The sequence below is a fragment of the Bos javanicus genome, chromosome 6 (assembly GCF_032452875.1).
Source record: "Bos javanicus breed banteng chromosome 6, ARS-OSU_banteng_1.0, whole genome shotgun sequence".
In the NCBI taxonomy this organism is placed as follows: Eukaryota; Metazoa; Chordata; class Mammalia; order Artiodactyla; family Bovidae; genus Bos; species Bos javanicus.
In genome coordinates this window covers 80,065,399-80,090,067 of record NC_083873.1, presented here as the reverse complement: position 1 = coordinate 80,090,067, position 24,669 = coordinate 80,065,399, and the positions used below count along the sequence as shown (strand labels likewise).

Below are 24,669 nucleotides of genomic sequence, written 5' to 3'. Positions count from 1 at the left end.
TAGAAAAAGGAACCATCCAACACTGCTATTGGGAATGTAAATTGGTGCAGCCACTATGGAAAACAGTATGGAGGTTTCCCTAAAGAACTAAATCTAGAGTTATCATTTGTTTCAACAATTGCATGCCTGGGGATACATCTGGAGAAAACTCTAATTCAAAAAGATATGTGCATCCCAATATTCATACTAGCACTATTGACAATACCTAAGACATGAAGCAATCTAAGTGTCTATTGACAGATGAATGAATAAAAAACATATAGTATATACAAATATATATTTATGGGATACTATTCTGTCATAAGAAAGAATTAAACAATGCCATGTGCAGCAACATGGATGGACATAGAGATTATCACACTGAGTGGAGTAGGTTAGAGAAATACAATACAAATATTGTATTATGTCATATATGTTGAATATAAAATATAATAAAAAGCAGAAACAGACTTACAGGCATAGAAAACAAACTTATGGTTACAAAAGGGGAGAGTGATGTTGGGGAAGACATAAATTAGGAGTTTGGGATTGCAGATGCAAGCAATTGTGTATGAACTACATGGGCCTACTGTATAGCACAGGGACAATAGTCAATAAGTGAAGTGATGTTGTTCAGTTGTGTCCAACTTTTTGTGACCCATGAACTATAGCCTACCAGGCTCCTCCATCCATGGATTTTCCAAACAAGAGTCTTGGAGTGGGTTACCATTTCCTTCTCCAGGGGATCTTCCCAACCCAGGGATCAGACCTGGGTCTCCCACATTGCAGGTAGACACTATATCATCTGAGCCACCAGGGAAGCCAAGCTATAATATACAATAGTCAATATCTTGTAATAAATTATAGTGGCAAAGTACAAAAAACAAAACAAAAAAACGAAATAAAAGGTTCACTAGTCCTAGTACTTCTTAATGTAGGTAAGATACATTTAACTTTTACAAATAAAATAGGATAGTAAGATATAAATTTTAGGAAACTGATTCTAAAACAGAATATAACAACTAATGTGTTTATTAAGTTTGTATATAATCACCTAAAACTGAAGGTTCCTACCATATCAGAGTTGGACATGACTGAGTGTCTGAGGACACACGCACTATATCATTAACAGCATAACAGCCTATGGTTCATATGCATGTGTGCTAAGTCACTTCAGTTGTGTTCAACAATTTGTGATCCTATGGACTACTGCCCAATAGGCTCCTCTGTCCATGAGATTTTCCAGCCGAGAAGACTGGAGTGTAGTTCCATGCCCTCCTCCTCCAGAGGATCTTCCTGACCCATGTATCAAACTTGATAGTTCATATAGCCTATTATTTACATTTTAAGTGGTGAAATTTACATTTTGAGTGAAAATTAAATTTTGAAAAAATAATTTTGAATAAAATTATTAAATAAATTAATAATAAATAAAATTTAAATTTGAAAACTAAAATTTGAGAAAAATTCATATTTGAGTGATGGAAATAACTTTTCTCCCTGGTTTTACTTCTGTGTCTTCATTGTCACCATTATTTATTCACTCATTTAGGTTGAGCTTTTTTTTTCTCATTATTAGAATGCAAATACTCTTGGAAAAGCAATAAATTGGGCTCTTATCAAGAAGTTATAGCTGTTCTTATAACATCAAGCTGAAAAAAAAAAACACTGTGTATATAACAGTAATTTCTGATTAGGGGGGAAGATTCTGGGAATGATATATGACAGGTTTTAATAAAGGTGGGGGAGATCAGGACCCTGCTGTGGAAACCACAGAAAGGCTAGGAAAGTGCTTGTATTTATTATTCGTGGATAAGATAAATGTGAGAGGAAAAAGAATGTACCGAACTTAAATATGTTCATCACTTTGCTCAGACTTGGACGTGACGATTTTTTTCTGATACTTTTCCAACTATTGGGAGACATCAATAAAAAAATTTACATTTACTCTTTACTGGAGATTTAAAATCTATGACTCTATGTTTTCTAATCATTTTAGTTTCTTCTCAAAGTCCCTGATATATCTGATATAAACAATAACATAAAAAGGAATCAAGTTTTGTACCTAAATCAGGCTGAACTTGCTGTTTCCTAAATAACTTGCTTTAAAAAAACTAGTTTAAGAAGTTGATTATATAAATTAATACAGATATTAAATTTTGCTGTTTTATCATAGTTTATTATAATTATCCTTATTTTTTCACCTAAAACTGACTTATACCGAAGCAAAATAATGATTTAAATTAAAATCAGCTGTTACTTATAACCATAAAATTGTCATTTGAAATATAACTATAAAAATATATAATTATAAATTATATACATATATTAATATATAATATCAAAGCTAATGTAAAAAAAGTCCTCAAAATAATCATCACTAGTTTTTTTGACAATAATGAACTACATAGTTACTATGTGTAAAATATATTCATTTTTAAAATTTTACTTTATTGTGCTATTCTTACACTATATTCTTATTGTATATGTGTATACTATTATGTTATACAGTATATAATAAAAGCTCTATGGATTAAAAAAATGGAGATATCCCCAAAATTGTGGTGATGAGATGTGTCAGAGAAATAAAGATATCCTATTTTTAAACATTAAATCAATTCCAAAATCAGACTTTGAGTTACAATTTACTGACTTAAAATATCATCTGTCATAGGCATTTTTATAGAATAAAATACTAGATTCATGGAAACATTAATAAAATAACTAGCAAATGTATCATTTTATCATATAATAATATAAGTATGATGTTTTATATTTTATTTAAAACCCTTTAGTTTTTCATTTTCAGAAGTAAAGTATATTTGTTACAGCCAAAACAATACAATGGAGCCAGGATAGTCATAAGTGGTGCTGAAATGACTAGATATACACATGGTAAAAAAAAAAAAAAAAATCTAGACCTGGAACTTACACTTATCACAAAATTGACTCAAAATGGATCACAGACTTGACAATGAAACACTAAACTAAACAAAACACAATCCATGAAAGAAATAACTGATAAACTAATTTATTAAAATATAAAACTGATTTGCAAAGACAATATCAAGAGAATAAGATAGCAAGCATAGACTAGAAAAAAGATTTGCAAAGGCACATCTGATGAAAGATGGTTATCCAAAGTATTTTTTTTAAAATCCTCTTAAACCTTAACAAAAGACAAAATGACTTGAGTAAAAAATGGACCAAGATTTTAACCAATATTTGATTTAAGAAGACATAGCAATGACAAATAAGCATATGAAAAGATGCTCCACATCATTTTCATCAAGGAAATGCAAATTAAAAAAATAAGATATCATAATATTCCTATTGAAATGAAGTGAAGTCCCTCAGTTGTGTCTGACTCTTTGCAACCCCACAGACTGTAGCCTACCAGGCTCCTTTGTCCATGGGATTTTCCAGGCAATAGTACTGGAGTGGATTGCTATTTCCTTCTTCAGGGGAATCTTCCCAACCCAGGGATCGAACCCGGGTTCCCCACATTGTAGACAGACGCTTTACCATCTACGCCACCAGGGAGGTCCTAATATTCCTATTAGAATAGCCTGAATCCAGAACATTAATTGGAGAAGGCAATGGCACCCCACTCCAGTACTCTTGCCTGGAAAATCCCATGGATGGAGGAGCCTGGAAGGCTGCAGTCCATGAGGTCGCTGAGGGACTGGGCGTCTTCACTTTCACTTTTCACTTTCATGCATTGGAGAAGGAAATGGCAACCCACTCCATTGTTCTTGCCTGGAGAATCCCAGGGACGGGGAAGCCTGGTGGGCTGCAGTCTATGGGGTCGCACAGTTGGACACGACTGAAGTGACTCAGCAGCAGCAGCAGAACATTAATTATATCAAATGCTGGAGAGGATGTGGAACAACAGGAACTATCATTTCTGCTGATGAGGATAGTAAAGCCATTTAAAAATGACTGGCATTTCTTACAAAACTAAATTTATTTTTACCATGTGATCCAGAAATCATGCTTCTTAATATTCTCCAGAGGAGTTGAAAACATATCTCTATGCAAAACCTTGTACAGGGATGTTTAAGCAGATTTATTGACAGCTGACAAATTTTGGAAGCAGTAATGGTTAGCCTTCAATAGGTGAATGGATAAATAAACTGTGGTACATCCAGACAATGAAATAGCATTCAATGTTAAAAGGAAATGAGCTATCAATCCATGAAAAACTTAATGGTATATTTAAATCTTAAAGGTATATTTAAACCAATCTGAAAAGCTCATATATATCGTGTAATTCTAACTCTATGACATTCTGGAATAGGCAAAACTGTAGTGATAGTTTAAAAAAAAAGTCAGTGGTTTCCAGGAGTTGGAGAGAGAGGGATGAACAAGAGGGATAAAGTACAGAGTAAAGTGACAATACTTTATATGATATGAGAATCATAGATGTCATACATTTGTCCAAATCCACAGAATGTACAACACCAAGCAAACTGTAATGTAAACTGTGCACACTGGGTAATAATGATGTATCAATGCAGGTTCATCAAATACAACATATGTACCACTCTGCTGGGAGGTGTTGCTAAAGAAGGAGATTATGCATATACAGGGGGAGGGGATGTATGAGAAATCTCTGTAACTTCTCCTCAACTTTGCTGTGTATTTTACATTGCTTTAAAAAAATTAACTCAATGAAAACATTATAGGTTGGCATTCATAATTTTCAACTATATATATATATAAATATTTTAATAATTAATATATCAAATACATTTCTTCTGAAATATATGCATATTATCCTTTTTTATGAATGGACTAATATATGTCAGTTTCATAATAAAAGAGTAGAGATTAGGAATTAGAATAAAGTTCTATAATTTTTTGATCACAGTAATATAAATTATCATAAGTTAAAAGACTTCATGATTGCTGAAACAGTATAATATTAGCTTATATTGTCATACAGTTTTACAATGTATGTGATATGTCTTATCCCTTAAAGTAGAAATGAACACTTCAAAGAGGAAAAAAAAATAGGAAACTAAATTCCCAAGATCAGAAGCATTGATATATTTTGTAGGTGAAACTTTTTCTAATTATTTATTTATCCTGAATTTTCTTTATTCTTGAAATATATATTAAGGAAAAATAAACATAGCAAAATTATAATTATTTTATTATCATCATTATAAACAGACAAAATAAAAACATCTGAAGCTCAAGCTTATAAGTGATAGAAACATTTTAGCCGATTCTGTGTTTCAAATCAATTAGTAAAATGACTATCAAATTGCTTGATAGTTATAAGATATTAGAGTTGCCAATAATTAATAATACATATAAAACTGTAGGGATAACATGAATGCAGAAATAAGATAGATTATATTTATCCTATAAAAATATTATGCAGTCATAAAATAAAGACTGCTTGTTTTTACTGTGGAAACTAAAAGGATTTTACTTTCACAATGTGGCAGCCTGACTAGGTGATGGCAATAAATTCTGTATTATGGGGTTTTCTTTTTTTTTCCTGTGGATACGTCACTTTCACTATTTAAAGCTGAGAATGCTTAACATGATGAAGCTTGTTAGGAGAATAATATATAAACTATATATCCCAGAACGTTGATCTCCCTCTACCCTTTTGCTCATTGACCACTGGCATATTTGCCACAATGCCAACATGCTGAGGAACAATATAGTCGTCTCCCCTTATCTATAGGTTACACATTCCAAGGCCCTCGTTGAATGTCTAAGATCTCATATATCAGAGATATAGATGATATAGAACATCATATATCATGATACAGAACCCTATACATACCATGTATTTTTTCTCAACATACCTATGGCAAAATTTAATTTATAAATTAAGCACACTAAGAGAATGTCCAAACAGAGTAGAATGACCTGAGATTTCATCATGCTACTCAGAATGGTCGACAACATCAAATCTATGAATTTTTAAATTTTGGAATTTTCTTTTTAATACTTTTGGACCACAGTTGACTGTGGGTAACTGAAACCACAGAGAGTGAAACTGCAGATAAAGTCAAGGGGATACTTCACCTAGTAGTAAACAATAAGAATCTTAAGGATGAAATGTTGTATATTCTGAATCAATCACATCTTTCAGCCTGGAAACAATGGGATTTAATTTGGATAGTCCTGTTTGGGCTTCCCAGGTGACTCAGTGGTAAACAATCCTTCTGCCAAGACAGCTGATGTAACTTCCATCACCCCTGGGTCATTAGGAATATCCCCTGGAGTAGAGAAAAGCAACCCACTCCAGTATTTTTGCCTGGAAAATACCATGGACAGAGGAGCCTTGTGGGCTACAGTACAGTCGTGACTAACCATGCACACACATGCCTGCATTTTCAGAAAACTCTATGGAGTACAATATAATGCATAATATGTCACTTCTAATATATTAACCAAGGTTCTTCGTGTTTTATTAAAATTTAACATTCCCCATACTGTACATTGTTAAATGTTTAATTGTGCTGATTAAAAATAAAATGGAAATCTCAGTGAACTGAGAGTACAAAGGGTGCTGAAGAAAGTAAAAATGTTTTCATTAAAAATGTTTTGAATGAGAACATTTTTTAAAGATGATTTTTCTATGTAAAAATAGATTTTTTCTATTCTATTAGCTTGAAATTTCATTTTTAATATTTATCCACCTAATGATAATTCTGAAGAAGAGAGTGAACTATTAAATCATTCAACACCATGCTATTTTTTAAATGAATGCTAGTGTGAGCAACAAGTAGTCAATAAATTTATATAAAATAAAGCACACGTGAATATTTTTAAATTTAAGCCACCCATAAGCATTCAGAGATAAGTCTTTGAATTTTTATTATTTATCATTCTAATGTTCTTTCTCACTTAGAACACTCTATCTAGTGTCTTCTTTTAATTGTGGTAAAAACAATTGCTTAAGATTTACTATCTTAACTATTTTTAGAGTACCATTCAGTAGTATTAAGTATATTCAGACTGTTGTACAATTTTAAAATCTAGGCCAGCTTGCTCTTCACAACTACAGTAATTCTGGTAATATCTGTGAGTTGCTTATCTCTCTTTCTGTAAGTTGTTGAAAATATATAAACTTATTTTTAGTTATATTAAACTTTTTGAAAAAAAAGTAAAATTGTTGCAGACTATCAATTTGTATATGAGCAACCCAACAAATATTTTCATATTTGTTTTTTATATTACTATAGTGAAGAAAATCATGTTTCTTTTGTATATAATATTTGGGTATAACTTATGTAAATATATTTGAACAGTTTTTCCTTACTATTTATGATTGTCTACAACTTCCTTCATAATATGTGCTACTTAGGAACCATAAATGGCTCAAAGTAGATAGTATTCACATATTTTATTATCAACAATAATTTGCAATTTAAGGAGTGTTAAATAAAATCTACTATTAGCAACTCCCACAAGCTCTAATATTTATGAAATTGTTGTGTTAACATATAATACGCCAAATGAAGATATTTAATTTAGGGAAGAATCAACTCAGGAGAAATATGTGAATCATGCTGAGAAATATTCCAATGTTTCAAAGTTAATGTGCCTTGAAATTTTAATCAGTGATAAAACTATATACTGAGTTTTATAGCACTTACTGAATGTCCTAATCTTATCACTGACCCAAGAAGAAATTAAATCAAATACTTTTATTTCAATCTATTAGCATTGATACCTGTATGTATTGGAGTGATTCATTGCCTAGACTTTGAAAACCAGTGCTTAAGGTAAAAACTACGAATATTACAACTGTTCTTTAAATTCCAATAGAGTTGCTGAATTAATGGTAAAGTAAGCATCTTTAAACATATAGAGTTGACTTTTCCCATACAATATATATATATAGAAAAATATTTAATTAGTAGATAGCAAAATAAAAAAATTGGTGTATTTACCAGTTTTAAAATTCTCTTCTCTCATATTTCTTATGTTAGTATATTATATATTTGGGGGTGATCATGGTGGTGGTGGATTAAAGATACACAAATACAAGTTATGGCCTTGTGCTACAAGGCTGCTCTAGTAGTAGTCTACCTAAAACTTAGACAAATATAACATTAAATTTGGTAATTACATGTTTTGTAATGCTGAAACTATGTGACCCAGAAACTTAGAGAAGTGCAATCAATGTAGAATAAATCTAAATCATTTAATCTCTAACAATGAAAAACAAAGGACTCAGGTTTCAAACACAGGTCCATCTAGCATAAAGCCTACAAGCTTAATCACATTAATGTGTAAATCATTTCAAATATAAAATAATAATCTGAAAATTCAATTTTTAGCTTTGTCTTTCTAATGGTAAAATAAAAAACTAGAAGTCTTTTCTACAATTATTTTATGCACAAATATGATTGCTAACAATCATGATATTCTAACTCTTCAAATATTTTAATACATTTGATATATTTGCTAATATTATTCTTCTATGAGAATTAATCTATTGAAGCTGATTATTCCAAATGACTTTTTGTACAAAGTTCTAGGTGATGATAAATGGAGTCTTGTTTTCATTTTCAATTTATTTCTTTCCTAAAATTTACAGAGTAGAATTATATGCCAGTTATGTTAAAGTCACCCAGAAAATAAAATCTATATGACTATTAGTATATGTGAAGAAATGCATTCAGAAATTGTTGAAAAGAAAAAAAATATCAGATATATTGCAAAAGATTTTAGCATTAAAGCCACTGAGTTAAAAGAGTGTGCAATTTATGGGGTACAGTAATATGAAAAGTTGGATACTCTAAACAACAAAAATTTTGGATAACATAACCTACTATAAATAACATAATACTTATATCTTGACTACATACTTTGCATTAAATTATGTCAAATGTATATGACAGACAAAGGGATTATCTTCAGAGGATACATGTTGCAAATTCAAACATCTTTAACCCAGGAGATATTAACAGTTAAACTTCTTAGCAGGTCATCAGTTCAGTTCAGTTCAGTTCAGTCGCTCAGTCATGTCTGACTCTTTGCGACCCCATGAATCGCAGCATGCCAGGCCTCCCTGTCCATCACCAACTCCCAGATTTCACTCAAACTCATGTCCATCGAGTCAGTGATGCCATCCAGCCATCTCATCCTCTGCCGTCCCCTTCTCCTCCTGCCCCCAATCCCTCCCAGCATCAGGGCCTTTTCCAATGAGTCAACTCTTTCCACGAGGTGGCCAAAGTACTGGAATTTCAGCTTTAGCATCAGTCTTTCCAATGAATATCCAGGACTGATATCCTTTAGGATGGACTGGTTGGATCTCTTTGCAGTCCAAGGGACTCTCAAGACTCTTCTTCAACACCACAGTTCAAAAGCAACAATTCTTTGGCACTCAGCTTTCTTTACAGTCCAACTCTCACATGCAAACATGACCATTGGAAAAACCGTAGCCTTGACTAGATGGACCTTTGTTGGCAAAATAATATCTCTGCTTTTGAATATGCTATCTAGGTTGGTTATATCTTTCCTTCCAAGGAGTAAGTGTCTTTTAATTCATGGCTGCAATCACCATCTGCAGTAATTTTGGAGCCCCCCAAAAAACAGTCTGTCACTGTTTCCACTGTAGCGTGCTAAACAGGAACAACTAGTGAAGTGTACATGACTAAAGGATCAGGTGACAGACAGACAACAAGTGCCTGTGTGGGGAAGTATTGCTTATACTAGGTTTTCTAAACTGAGCTGAGACCAGCTGGGAACCATACTACTACCCTTGAAGTGGAAGGGTTGCTACTGTGTTGGCAAACTTGGAATACATAAACCTATGCCAAATCTATCTTCAGTGATAAGACCTGTCTATTAGTGCTGTAAAAATATGCCCATTGTATCAAATAAAGAACAGATAATCAACAGGACCTGATTAACAAGGCAATCTGAACATAGCTATCTAATGGGGTTGAGGATATCTTCAAAATCTCTACCTCAATGTGTCTCATTCTTTTGATTCTATATATGTCTACAACAGCTTCTTTCACTGTTATAATACAATATCTCTTCTTCTTACACTTATAGTATACTTTTGGGTCTTTAGAATATATTAAATGGATATTTGAATATTTAAAAATATATTTTTAAAAGAGACCCAAGTATATGACACCAAAATGTTGAAATGTTTTGCAGATTTGTGAAGCTGGAAATCATTTCATCAATGTAGTGTTGTCTCATCCCAGTCACACAGGTTAGTCACTTTTTAAATCTTCTCCAGAGTGAATTATGCTAATTATTATTTTTTAAAACAATGGTTGGAAACGTTTAAGGTTTGTGCTCCCAATTCTTGTTTTATTATGTCTAATTTTTCAAAATATTTGAAGTAAATTATAGTTCCTAATTATGGTTTCTCTAAAATGAAGTGTACGTGTACACATGCACACACACACATACACACACACACACACACATACTTTCTTTAAGCATATTTAAAAAAAACATGATTAAGATGTAAAGAAGTGTGAAATCAATTGATGATTATCCAAATTTCTTAGCTTAACTTTCAATCTTAATCTGGTTTGCACAATAACTGTTACAATCCAACATGATTGAAAAAAAATTCATAAGCTTTTTTAATAAAAGTGAATCTTCTTTGACAAATTTAGTGGCAGTCGAATAGCAATACCTGAGAGAACACTGAATTTAGTATTTTGCTAAAAGATTTGAAAATATTTACAGTGCCTACAAAGTTCCATGGACAGAGAAACCAGGTGGGCTACAGTCCATGGGGGTCATAAACAGTTGGACATGACTGAGTGATTGAACACACAGAGTGTCTATATAATTTAAAGGTATTTTTGGTAAATCAATACTCTCATTCAGGCTCAATTATAGCACAATGACTTATTTTACATTGTACATAATTTAATTGTAATTTCAAATAGCAGTGATGAACAAAATTGGGTTTCATGTTTTCATTATATTTGCAAGTGTGTTTGTGTCTTCAAGTTTGTTTTAACATTGACCTGAAATTCATAACATTTTCTTGAAAGTTTCTAGCAGGCTGGAGAAGTAGATATATGAAATATGTTCCAGAATATTTTTTCATGTAATCCATAAAATTACAAAGAAAATTTATATTAGACTATCTATGAACATATAAAAAGCTATATATAATAACATAACTGTTTTATTATAATATTCACATATTTTAATAACTAACTTTTTGATTGAGTTTATGACAGCAAATTATACATTTGGATATATAAAACAACTGAATATGACTTGAAACTATCTGTACTTTCTCTTGCAGAAAAAAATTTAACATAATAATGCAAATACTATTATGGTTTGTTGTCTGCATTTGTACTGAAGTAAAGCCTACATTTAACAAAGAGGTTAAATACTATTTTCATTTGACCCAAATACATAGATCTACTGGTTTTTCTTTTGACGTATGTGAAGTCCAGATGAAAAACTTTTGATGGTCTGATTTTTTTTTAAGCATAGAAGCAGATCACAATGCAATTTTATAAAAAATATCAACATTAACAAGCCTATGACCATCAAAAAGTTTATTCTTTACTCTGAGGCTCTAACAAGGTGACTTGCTCAAGATTCTTCACCTGGAATATGCTGTCATTATTTGAAAATTTTAAATCATCACATTCTCAAACTCTGAAAAAGTTCATGTAAGGAAGACTTGTGTGTGTTTCTTTACTCCACTCTTTAATTTGCTTTGTATGTTGCTCTTGCCAAGTCAGAAGCCAATGCAATCTCTTCTTGGTTAATTGGCTTGGTCTTTTGCCTTGAGACTCAGAACACTTTTCATTATTACTAAAGTATATTAATTTTGTACTGAATTTCGTAGGATGTATCTTAGAGCTGATAATTCCAGATCATGTCTGACTCTGTATGATCCCATGGAGTGTAGCCCACCAGGTTCCTTTGTCCATGGAATTCTCCAGGAAAGAATAGTGGAGGAGGTAGCCATTTATTTCTTTCTCCAAAGGAATCTTCCCATCCCAGGGATAAAACCTGTTTCTCTCATATTGCAGGCAGATTCAGCACCATCTGAGCCACCAGGAAGCCCAGTTTTCCCAGAGACATGATGTAGTCTTTTAGTTGGTTGACTCATGTCTTGTTTAAGTTCTAGAAAGTTTTCTTGTATTATTATTCTTGCATTATAGTTTAAATTTGATTTGTTACATTGTGGATGGTGAGAAGATGGTGGGGTGAACATGTTACATCTGCTTCTATTTTATATTTCTATCACTTTCAATATTTAGCTTTTTGTTCATTCTTTTTTTGTTGTTTTTACTGTTTTTGTTCATCTACTAAATATCCACTATTCTATTGATCATTCCACCCTTATGCAAACTGAAATATGTTCCACTCATATTACTTTTTTTTTCTTTTCCTACAATTTAATTCTTGAAAACAATCAGCTCTTTTTCCTTCCTGTTATATACATATCTTTTTTGAGTTCTGGGATTTCCTCACAGCTACATTCTCTGTTATCTGCAAATGCTTCTGTATGTTAAAATTTTTCTCTTTTGTTTTGGAGAGGATTCATTTTATCACTTGGGGAAAATTCTTGCTTTACATTTTATTCAAATAAAAGCTTTATGTGAATATTGATTAAATTCTGTTCATTGTAAGTGTATGGATTGTCCTTGAACAGAAATAACAAATGTTTTCACAGATGTGGTGATGAAGTGAAGTCTCTAAAGGATAAAGTGGGCTCTGGAGGACATGAAATGTTTCATTATGTCTTTTGATTCTCCATATACTCTTTTGTTTTCTAAATTTCTTAATTCCTGGAAATGTATCCTTCTTTCTTTCCCCTCTAAGCCTTCAAGCATTATCTCCTTTCTTGGAAGCAGTGTCTTCTAAGATGAGAACCTCTGGACTCATTACTTTCAAGTCATTGCATGTCCTTTCTCTATATTTAGTGTTCCAATAATATCAAGTCTCAGACCTCTTCTGAGAGTAAAATCTCTTCTGATCATAAAATACAGACATCTACACACACACACACTGCATTATTTTTCCTTACATAAAATTTTTATCCAACTCTCAGTTCCTGTGTCAGGTCTAATTGAGTCTCTGTTGCTTCCAGATTTTATTACCCTACTTATGCATTCATTGGAATTTATACTAATATCTCTATATCTTAGATATGCTGTAGGCATGAATAATGGATGGGGACTATCTCTTACTGACTGTTTAAGCAAGATCTACAAAATGTGTTCCCCAGGAAATAACAATTTCATATAGAACAAGCCTTTAAAATCTTATTACAAAGTACTGGAAAAAAAAAAAAAAGAGAGAGAGAGAGAGAGACAAATTTAGGCCAAGTAGGAAACTGAGCTCTGAAGCTATCTCGAGGATGGTCTCAGCCATTTTTGTTGGGTTATCTGAAACTAGGGCAATCATTCTGAATTAGCCTAAGCTGGAATGACTAGAAAATATTTAGATTGGATTTGGGGCTCCCTGAGAATGAGGAAATTATCTTGGATAAGGCAGCTTTCTTTTGTCAAGGCTATCCTTTCAGAGGGTATACTACTCAAAAGCTTTCTGCTACCAGTAGAAATTTAAAAGAGAGACATTAGTGGGAAATTACACAGCCTTCACTGCTGCACATGGCCTTCGTCTAACAACTGATTTGCACCAGTTTTCTTCTTCACAAACTTCTAGATTCCCTCCACCATCAACTGGCACAATTAACATTTCAAGGATTATATATAGCATGATGTGGACATTCACCTGAAGGGATCTTATCAGGACATGGGTATGGCCCTTGTTCTTGGGTTGAGGGAATATCATGAGATGTCCAAATGCTAGAGGCAAAATATCATCTTTTTACATCATTATATACCAGCAGGTTATACATAAGTTCCACACCTTAACTTTTTCCATCACTGATAAGTTTAATATGTAGAATCTATCTGATTATAAGTCCAAGGGCAGGAGTGCTTACAATAAAACTTGAAACAGCTGCAATTTTCTACCTTGAACCCTACTAAATTTTCATAGCTTTTGTGCTCCATGGTATACAGTTCAAAGATTTCCTTGGTGTGTAATATGCATGCTACCTGCCAAACTGGAAAAGCCCTGTAAGACAATTTGCTTCCTTCTTAATGATAGGAGGTACACGCTGCACTATATTTTCTCTGTTTTGGAGAGGAGGCCCCACAATCATTTGGTCCCTAAATCTTTGTAGTGTTTATTAGCAACCCCCATGTTTTCTGTGGACCACAAATGTCTTAAAAAGGCCATCAACATACTAGCCACTTACTCATTCAGTATGAATAGCATAATGTTATTGATACAGTGATTTTCAATGAGATGCCCAGCCTGAGCCTTCTTGGACTGTTTTATGGTAAAGGGTGGGAGTAATAATTCTAGAAAAAACAACAACAAAAACTGAAATTCTGTGCTATTGCTCATTTTAAAGGAAAGTAAACTATTCTGACCTCCCTTTGTTATAGAGATGGAAAAACACATTTTTAAAAAATTCAGTCTATATCCATAGACCCAAGGCTGGGTTAATAATCTACCTTAGTAGTATTAGGTAGTTAGAGTAGAAAAAAAGAGTTCAAAATGGCACTCAGAATAAGCAGCAGTTTAAAAAGCCCTTGAAAGTAACAAAGAAATTAAAAAAAAAATGAAATGGACAAAGAAAGAAAGAGAAAAAGCCCAAGAAAAACCACAGCCACAGTGAGAACCTCAGGCCTGAAAACACACCCAAACAGGCTTCTTTCCCGGGTTGGCCTTGAACACTCTATTTACCTTCCCTTCCCTGACTGGTCACCAGTAAAAGCCCTAATTTGCTTGGGGAATAGCCAGTCAAGCCCTAGGAACCACCAAGTGGAAGAGACAAAAAGTATAAAAAGGGAAGCCAAAAGGAGTCGAGAACACTCCTCCAGGAGTTGGTCCACTCTCCTGTCTTGAGATTGTACAGCATGCCTCCTTCTTAACAAATATTGCCTGTTTGAGCTCTAACTAGTGTGCCTTACAATTCTTTGCTATGATGAGGCAAGAACCTCCAGTGAATACTGCCTGCTTAATAAATCCGGCCTGCTTGAGTTGTAACTAGTCTGTCAGTCTAATTCTTTGCTACAAGGACACAAGAACCAAGGGAAAACAAAAACAAAAACAAAAACAAAAACAAGAAAAAACCTGGCAGTAATATGACTTAGCTACTGAACATGCGTGCATCAATTGCAATGTTGGATAATATAAGTCTGCAGGACTCCACTGTCACCCTCCAAAATACATCTGGCTTCTGCAGAGCTTGCAAAGTGACTTAAATGATGATATAATGAATAATACCATCCAAGCATACTTTGGATCTTCAGTGTAGCACTAATCACCCATTGGGAAGCAGATTGTTTATATTTACCAAAGAATGAGTACAATTGTAGACACGTCCACTTGGTTTTCCCCATGGACATAGCTCTTGCCCTAAAGCTCAAGAAATCAATGCACAATGTGGATATACAAACTACAAACTATATATATTCCAATTATTCATTCACTGCCTGAGAAATGAGCCCTATGAAGTAGACTATGATTATTGTTGCTGTTTAGTCACTAAGTCATGTCTGATTCTTTGCAATCTATGTACTGTAGCCCACCAGACCCCTCTGACTATGGGATTCCCCAGGGAAAAATACTGGAGTGGTTACCATTTCCTTCTCTAGAGGATCTTTCCAACCCAGAGATGAAACCCATATCCCCTACAATGGCAGGAAGATTATATAACCATTGAGCCATCAGGTTGTCAGTTCAGCCACTCAGTCATGTTCGATTCTTTGCAACCTTGTGAACCACAGCACTTCAGGCCTCCCTGTCTATCACCAACTCCTGGAGTTTACCCAAACTCATGTCCCTTGAGTCGATGATGCCATCCAACCATCTCATCCTCTCATCCCCTTCTCCTCCTGCCCTCAGTCTTACCCAATATCAGGGTCTTTCCAAATGAGTCAGCTCTTCGCATCTGGTGGGCAAAGTACTGGAGTTTCAGCTTCAACATCAGTCCTTCCAATAACACCCAGGGCTCATCTCCTTTAGTATGGACTAGTTGGGTCTTCTTTCAGTCCAAGGGATTCTCAAGAGTCTTCTCCAACACCACAGTTCAAAAGCATCAATTCTTTGGCACTCAGCTTTCTTCACAGTCCAACTCTCACATCCATACATGACCACTGGAAAAAGCACAGCCTTGACTAGACAGACCTTTGTTTATAAAGTAATGTCTCTGCTTTTTAATATGCTATCTAGGTTGGTCATAACTTTCCTTCCAAGGAGTAAGTGTCTTTTAATTTCATGGCTACAATCACCATCTGCAGTGATTTTGGAGCCCAGAAAAATAAAGTCAGCCACTGATTCCACTGTTTTCCCATCTATTTGCCATGAAGTGACAGGACCGAATGCCATGATCTTAGTTTTCTGAATGTTGAGCTTGTAGCAGTCTTTAAAATGTAGGATGGTCTATTCTCACTAGTACACAGTTCCATGAACAGATGCCAGTATATCATTTAGTGAAGTTATTTTAATGAATGATTATGAGAATGCTTATATATCTACAGTTGTTTCCATGTTGCAGTCTTTCTCCTTGAGGTCCCAGACTGTTATTTCATCAATGAATTTAGTGTCTTGCAACTCCTTTCAGTCTAAAACCTGGGAAAGAAATAGGGAACTTTGTATTGAACTAGCTTCCTCATGTCTCTGGATTATTCATCTCAATTTATTTTGTCTAAATTAAGACATTCATTTTGTGGTATCCATCAATTCTAACCTTTCAGAACACTGTGTTCTTATAACCAGCCTTGCTTTCTGTGGATCAAGTAACTTCTGAACTTCCCATTCATTTTGGCTTATAAGAAGTGCCACAAATAGAAATGGATTCGATTTGGGAGATGGGGAAGAATCTTTTAATCCCAATTACTACAAGTCATCCCATTCTAAGATGACATCACTTAAATTCAGTCTGGGATGTCAGAAAGCCAACCTTGATCTTAGTAATGGTGATGCCCTTGCACTAACACCTTTCTTATAGCTTTGGAAAATGGTGTGTCCTCTAGGTTTTCCAATGAAACATGGGGAATACTATGGGAATATGAAAAATGGGGAACATTTTTTTTCCCTCCCATGGAAACGGAACTTCCCTTTTGGCCTTATTTAGACTATCTACCCAAGGACCTTCACTTTTCTAAGCAATGCAACACCTTTTTCTGTTTGCCAGTGAAATCACAACACTTTTTTCCCTCATTTACTGAGGACTGTTGCTTTGTTCATGCTTCAGGTGTATGTTAATGTGTTTGTACTAGCTTAGCAGAACATTAGATCCTTGGAAGAAGAGCTATGACCAATTAGACAGCATATTAAAAAGCAGAGACATTACTTTGCCAACAAAGGTTTGTCTAGTCAAAGCTATGTTTTTTCCAGTAGTCATGTATGGATGTGAGAGTTGGACTATAAAGAAAAATGAGCACTAAAGAATAGATGCTTTTTAATTGCGGTGTTGGAGAAGACTCTTGAGAGTGCCTTGGACAGGAAGGAGATCCAACCAGTCCATCCTAAAGGAAATCAATCCTGAATATTCATTGGAAGTACTGACGCAGAAGCTGAAACTCCAATGCTTTGGCCACCGGATGTGAAGAACTGACTCATTTGAAAAGACCCTGATGTTGGGAAAGATTGATTGTGGGAGGAGAAGGGAACAACAGAGGATGAGATGGTTGCATGGCATCACCAACTCAATGGACATGAGTTTGAGTAGGCTCCAGGAGTTGCTGACGGACAGGGAAGTCAGGCGTGCTGCAGTCCATGGGGTCACAAAGAGTCAGACACAACTGAGCGACTGAACTGAATGCCTATATCCCATAAGAGTGTTCCAATAACAGAAACCCCTTATCCACTTTTATATCTTGCCTCCTACAATGCAGGAGACCCAGGTTCCATCTTAGGTTGGGAAGATCTCCTGGAGAAGGAAATGGCAATCCACTCCAGTATTCTTGCCTGGAAAACCCCATGGACAGAGGAGTCTGGCAGGCTACAGTCCATGGGGTCTCAAAGAGTTAGACAAGACTGAGCGACTTCACTTTCTCTGTTATCCAGCATCAACAGAATCCAATTACAGCTAAATTCTCCTATAATGTGCTAGTTCACACTGGCTGGGTTCTGTAGCACTCTTGGGGAATAACCTTTTTCTTCCCTTATTTGGTCACAATAACCTCTGGTACATTATTTGGTACTGTCACACTAACTGTAGCATACAGGTTAAGAGAGGGTTGATGAAGATAGGTATTTATTGCAATTTAGAAGCCTCTGTATTAATTTTAAGGAAGGAACTGTGTTAATTTTTCTGATTTGTAGTCAGATGCATTATAGATTGCATCACTAGCTCCCCTAAGGGAGTGTGCTAATTTTGAACAGGGAAGAGCAGCCTACTTCTACAAGCTCAGGCAGTTCATGAAAATCTGTACTGCCTAATATTCTATGAATGATGACTTAGCTTAACAGACCTGGTTTGGATTAGAGTTGTGTGTTCTTTGGTGCTTGATTACTCTTGCAAGTAAGTCCCAGGGCTGGTCTTCGCTTACTCTTCGTTTCTCTCATTGCAGATTAGAGCTGCTTCATATTGGGTTGGCCAAAAAGTTGATTTTGGTTTTCCATAACATCTTATAGAAAATCTAAATGAACTTTTTGGCCAATCAAATTTACTACCAAGGGGGCCTTCCAGTTTTCACAGGTGGCTTTTAAGTGCTAATTATCCATCTCAGTTTTATCTATCTTTACCAAGAACATTGATAGCGTCACCACTAAATTCTATTGGACCAAATAAAGCAATCCTTTTCAACAGCATAAAATACCAGTAGACCAGGATAAAAGGTTTTATGTTTGCAAGGCTACCTTGTAACAGCAGTTCTTTGTTTGGCCCCTGCCATCAACAATGGGGCACACAGCACAGGCTGGTCAGGAGGTCATTCAACTCTTAAATGCCATTCCAGTATCTGCTTTGGGTGCCATTCCTTGTGGCAAATACTGTAGGTTCAGTTTTCTGTGATACAGACGCTGAAACAGAGATTTGCATTCAGGAGTTGTGTTAGGGTGATTTGATAGATGAAAAGAAAGAAATCATGTCTGGGTATGAAATTGAGAGTAAGACAGTTTCATTGAGAGTATCAGATGAATCTAGGGGCCTTCTAAAGCTGGGCTGAACAATCAATGTTGTTCTTAATTAAATAATCAATTTGCCACATTGATCCAATAATGGATAAGGGTAAACCAAAAAGTGAGTGTGACCTTGCATGAGTTTGCTCCCTTCATCCAGGTTATCTTCACAGAGGATGCTGAAAGTTAAAGGCTTTCAGCCAACAGTAAATCCAGAAGCTGTGGAATAAACCCTTTATACCTGGGGAAGAATCTGGGTAGCTGCAGCATTGTAATGTAACACAATCTTCAGACTTTTAATATAATAAAAGATTAGTTATAAATAGAAACTATACACTGAGATACATTTCATAGGAATGTAAGTATTAGATTCAGTTCAGTTCAGTTCAGCCGCTCAGTTGTGTCCGACTCTTTGCAACCCCATGAACCTACAGCACGCCAGGCCTCCCTGTCCATCACCAACTCTTGGAGTCCACCCAAACCCATGTCCATTGTGTCAGTGATGCCATCCAACCATCTCATCCTCTGTTGTCCCCTTCTCCTCCTGCCCTCAATCTTTCCCAGAATCAGGGTCTTTTCAAATGAGTCAGTTCTTCACATCAGGTGACCAAAATATTGGAGTTTCAGCTTCAACATCAGGCCCTCCAATGAACACCCAGGACTGATCTTTAGGATGGTACTAATATCTAAACTTACATATTATTACGATTAATAGCAAACAACACACTGAACAAAATATCTATATACATATATTTTTCTGTGTCATAAGACACATTGGTTATCTAATCTACAAACCACATCTGGAAGAAATGTGTATTTGTGGTCCCTGATCATTCCACTACCTCCAGGAATTGAACAGACATAGACTGGCTTTAACCCAAATTACCTTGTGTTCACATTCTGCCTCTGAAAGTCAGTTAACATGGATAGGTTCCTCAATCATCTTTCTTTTGATAAATATATGAATGTTACACAAAGGTGTTTACATAAATGTTACCAAGAGAATCTGTTCTACTAAATGGCATATATATTTATCCTTATCTTGAAATAAGCAGTGCATGAAATTTGCACATTGCCTAATATATTTTTCACTTTGATAGTTCAACAATCCTTACAGTTTTGAAAGCAGCATATTATCATTTTATTAAGACTTTAGCATTTAAATAAAAGAGATTAGTTGATCTGTTATCTAATTAAGTCTTGCTATGAATACACAGTAATTTTATAATTCACATTTACTTTTACAAATGTCACAGCTCAAAGTTCAACTCGATATTATTATGAATTTATTATACAAAATATTTCTTGAAAAATTTGAAAGGCAAAAAGTAACTGAAATAAAGGACAATATGCTAAGTATAATGAGAGTTGTAAATAACAATCCTGATTACTGAGAAGAAATAATTTGTGTGGTACTTCTGAATATGAGACTTCCTTGGTGGCTCAGAGCATCTGTCTAGAATGCAAGAGTCCTGGGTGTGATCCCTGGGTTGGGAAGATTCCCTGGAGAAGGAAATGGCAACCCACTCCAGTACTCTTGCCTAGAAAATCCCATGGACGGAGGAGCCTGTTGCAGGCTACTGTCCATGGGGTCGCAAAGAGTCAGACACGACTGAGCGACTTCACTTTCACTTTCTGAATATTAACTCTTCTGATATACACTGTAATCCTCTTATGAGAGATTTTCATACTTCTCTGATATAAATGACATACTTATGAAATTCCCTCTGGATCATTACTAATTTAACAGAAAGAGAGTTTTGAGGTATTTAATAATCTCAACCAAAAATATATTCTTTGACACTGAAGGAAAATAAGAAGAGGCAAGCAATTGTTAAAACACATTAGCGGTATTAAAATATAATGTAAATCTCAGTAGGCAATACTGCTGAACTATTATGATAAAGAAAATAATGTTTTTATATTGTTTAATTTTTAAATTTAAGGAATTGATTATTGTGGTGCATCCTGTAATTTTACTGCAACATAGCTGTAGACATGGTCAGAAAATTATAAGGATTTTTTTGAGTCAAAATTTTATGACATTTGAAACTGGGTCTCCTTTGAATAATTTGTAAAACAGGTTTCTACAAATATATGATGAGATTTCATATGATATATAGTTGTTGTAGGGAATTTAGAACTATATAATAAATAAGTGATTGTATTTGAAATATGAAACATCATTGATATTGTACTCTACTTTTTAAAAGGAAATAATGCCTGTTTTCCAAGTCCAAATTATAACCCCTTTACATGGATGTTTTTCCTGGTTTCATGTCCTAACTACACCTATGAGGTATGTTATATATGCATGTGTATAACTGAACTTTATTTGATAATATACTAAATACATATGTTTATGTACTTACATGTATTATAGATTATGCATGATATGTACGTATGTTTAGTATGTAAATACAGACATAGACAGAAATATAGATTATAATACAGATTTCAATTGAAGTTACAGGCATAGGAAATTAGAATATTTCACTCACAATTTTTCCTGCAGAATAAATAGTATTTGTGCATATATCTATCTATATTTAAAGAAAATTTTATAAACAGCATGTTAAATGTCTTGAGAAGCCTCTGGATTGTATAAAAAAAATTGGAATAATGTCTTTCATTTTACTAGGAAAATGATACTGTTTTATGAGTTTTTTAATCACTATCATATTTAACAATGAAATTATAACTTTGGAAAATATATTTCTACTTAAAATTTTCCACTGTTTTAAGCTTTTAAAATACCTAATCAATGCCTATTTAATTGTTCACAAGTGAACAAATTTCTAGATTGACTATCAATATTTGTCAATTTATGTTTTAATCTAACAGATTGGATCATGGATTAGTTTCACAATCATGACTCAAACATTGCCAGGTAAGACCTAGGTTTACTAATGATTGAAGTAGATACACCTTTAGGAGAAGTGGTTTTTGAGAACAAATTGCTATAGTACTGAAATTAGGCATGTTTGCAATGGGATTTTTTTGCCTTTATTTTTATTTTGGATTTTTTATCAGTATAAAATTATATTGAAACATTGTTTACTATGCATATCTGTATAATTGTGGTTGCGTGCTTGTGCTTAGTCGCTCAGTGCGTGTGACTCTTTTGCAACCCTATGGACTGTAGCCCGCCAGGCTCCTCCGTCTATGGGATTCTCAAGGCAAGAATACTGGAGTGGGTTGTCATTTCCTCCTCCAAGGGATCATCTTAACCCAGGGATCAAACCCAGGTCTCCCACATTGTAGGCAGATTCTTTACTGACTGAGCCACCAGGGAGGCCAAAATGTGGTTAATCCAAACTAGAAAATGTAGTCCAAATATTTTTATTAAGCAACAAGTTTTTGTTAAAAAGAAGTGGTAATAACACACTTCACTTTAAACTCTCTCATGTATGCACACAGACTTGTACATACTGTGTCTTCAAGTGTTCACATCCCTCTGAGAAGGGAAGGCTAGGGGCATGAATGTGTCATCTTGAATGCTGGTCATTGTAACACACAAAGAAGTTAAATTGTAATAAACTCATTTTATTAGAAGGGATATATATTATTTCCATTTCATTCATTCTTGTTCCACTGTACAAAAATGTAGATTAGAATTTATGTGATTTGTCTTATATGTATATATGTGTGTAGAAGAAGTGTTTTATTTTTTTCTTTTTTTAAAATTTTATTTAATTTAACTTTACAATATTGTATTAGTTTTGCCATGTATATACATATGAAAAACTATTATTGAAAAATTCAGAGGGATTTTAAGAATTTCTTCTTTGTAAGTATTATGTGGCAGTGGGGTGTAAAAAATGTAGAATTATTTCAATTTCTATATTTTTATGTTTATTCAACCATGCAATATTGATAGGATGTATATGATGCTAGGCAATATAAATAAGGAAAATTGATAGAGAACTATATGACACTTGGGAAATATTTTAAGAGCTATTTTTTCAAACATAACTTGTTATGTCCATAATAAAAATAAAAAAGAAACAATAATTATTTATTTTTTTCTTCTAGTTGGGATTTTTACACTTCTGATGAGTATCCAGATGTCTCTGTGGGCAAAAAAGAAACATAAGATTTATCTGAAGAAATTCAATTCTTATATGCATAGGAAATCAGCAATGATTCCATTCATACTGTAAGAAAAATAAGTGATCTTATCTCATTTACAGAAAAGCAGTATAATAACTCAATAAATGAAATTTGACCAAGGATAATTGTCTATTCTGTTCCATAAATTCACAAACAATAGTATTTTGGCTTGAGTAAAAATATATAAGAGCAAAATTTAGCTGAATTTAGAGAAATAAACTTGAGGCAAATGAAAAATTGAAATTATAGATATCGCTAATTGAAAATAGCATCCAGTACGTTTGCAAGGGACTGATACTTGAATGAGATGTTCTTACTTCATTAAATCTTTTATAATACTATTGGCTTAAGACAATTTAAAATATTTGAATTCTATAAAGTGAATATTGCAATATTTCAAACACTTGAATTTTACATATTATTTTGAGAGTGATTTTTTTCTTTTTGTTCAATATGTCATTGAGAAATTTCAGATGTCTTGAAACTATTATGTCAGTAGTTCAATTTTACCTATATTAAAAGTTAAATATTTATAATTTGCCATGCATCTTGGTTATTCATAATATACATTGTATATCATTTTGGAAATACAATATTCAAAATATTTTCTAGACATTACTCATTAAACATTTGAATATACTATACTGAAATATATATATGTTTATATTTACATATATATCATATTTATATGTGAATATAGAAATAGATATATTTCAAATGGACAATATGTGATGATGAGGAAATTGTGCATTAGAATGTTGAGATTAAGAGTGGAAATATATTTTCCTTTATTTCCACATTTTAAAATTTCTATGTCTTCTCAAATCCAGTGTATTAAGTATAAGATTGTGCATGTAAACATGCAAATATACTTTGACAAAGAGATGAATTATGTTATAAAAATTAAATATATATTAGTTAAAAGTTTAAAGGAAATTTTTATTCATATTTAAATTGGGTATTTTCTAGAGTCTTACCAGTTATTGGATATAAATGTATCTAAATAGATGGATTGGTAGACATACATATATCAAAATATTATTATTAAACCTCTTAGATATTTAGATATTTGACAAAATATCCTTGGTAAAGGTAGGTCTAAATGCATTTTGTAGGTGTTTCTTATTAAGATATGTGACCAACTATTCAAGAAATAACAAAATGCTCTATTCAAAAGCTTTACCACTCCCAAGTGCACCTTATTAAAATATCACAAAAGAATATAACAGCATACTTTAATTCACTAATATTCATTCAGCAAAACAGCATGAAATCACAATTATTTGCAGTAATATTCTACTTCAGATATGCTGCTGTATTTCCAAATGTGTGACTACTTTAATCTTATAAATGCAACTACATTCTCAAATTCTAAAATTCTTGTGTGTATATTTTCAATAATTGTGATTTTTATGTCAATGTAAAGATTATGAAGATATT

The 24,669-nt window shown here is 33.6% G+C and overlaps 1 protein-coding gene across 1 annotated transcript in view; it reads left to right on the top strand.

The window, feature by feature from the left end:
• TECRL (trans-2,3-enoyl-CoA reductase like) overlaps window positions 1–24,006 on the top strand; it is a 142,457-nt gene extending 118,451 nt beyond the window's left edge. The window contains exons 9-12 of the mRNA XM_061420296.1: window positions 10,129–10,186; window positions 21,330–21,415; window positions 21,961–22,006; window positions 23,152–24,006. Of these exons, the coding sequence (XP_061276280.1) occupies window positions 10,129–10,186; window positions 21,330–21,415; window positions 21,961–22,006; window positions 23,152–23,279 (318 nt within the window). The 3' untranslated portion in view covers window positions 23,280–24,006. The remainder of the gene's footprint in view (window positions 1–10,128; window positions 10,187–21,329; window positions 21,416–21,960; window positions 22,007–23,151) is intronic.
• The last annotated feature ends 663 nt before the right edge of the window (window positions 24,007–24,669 follow it).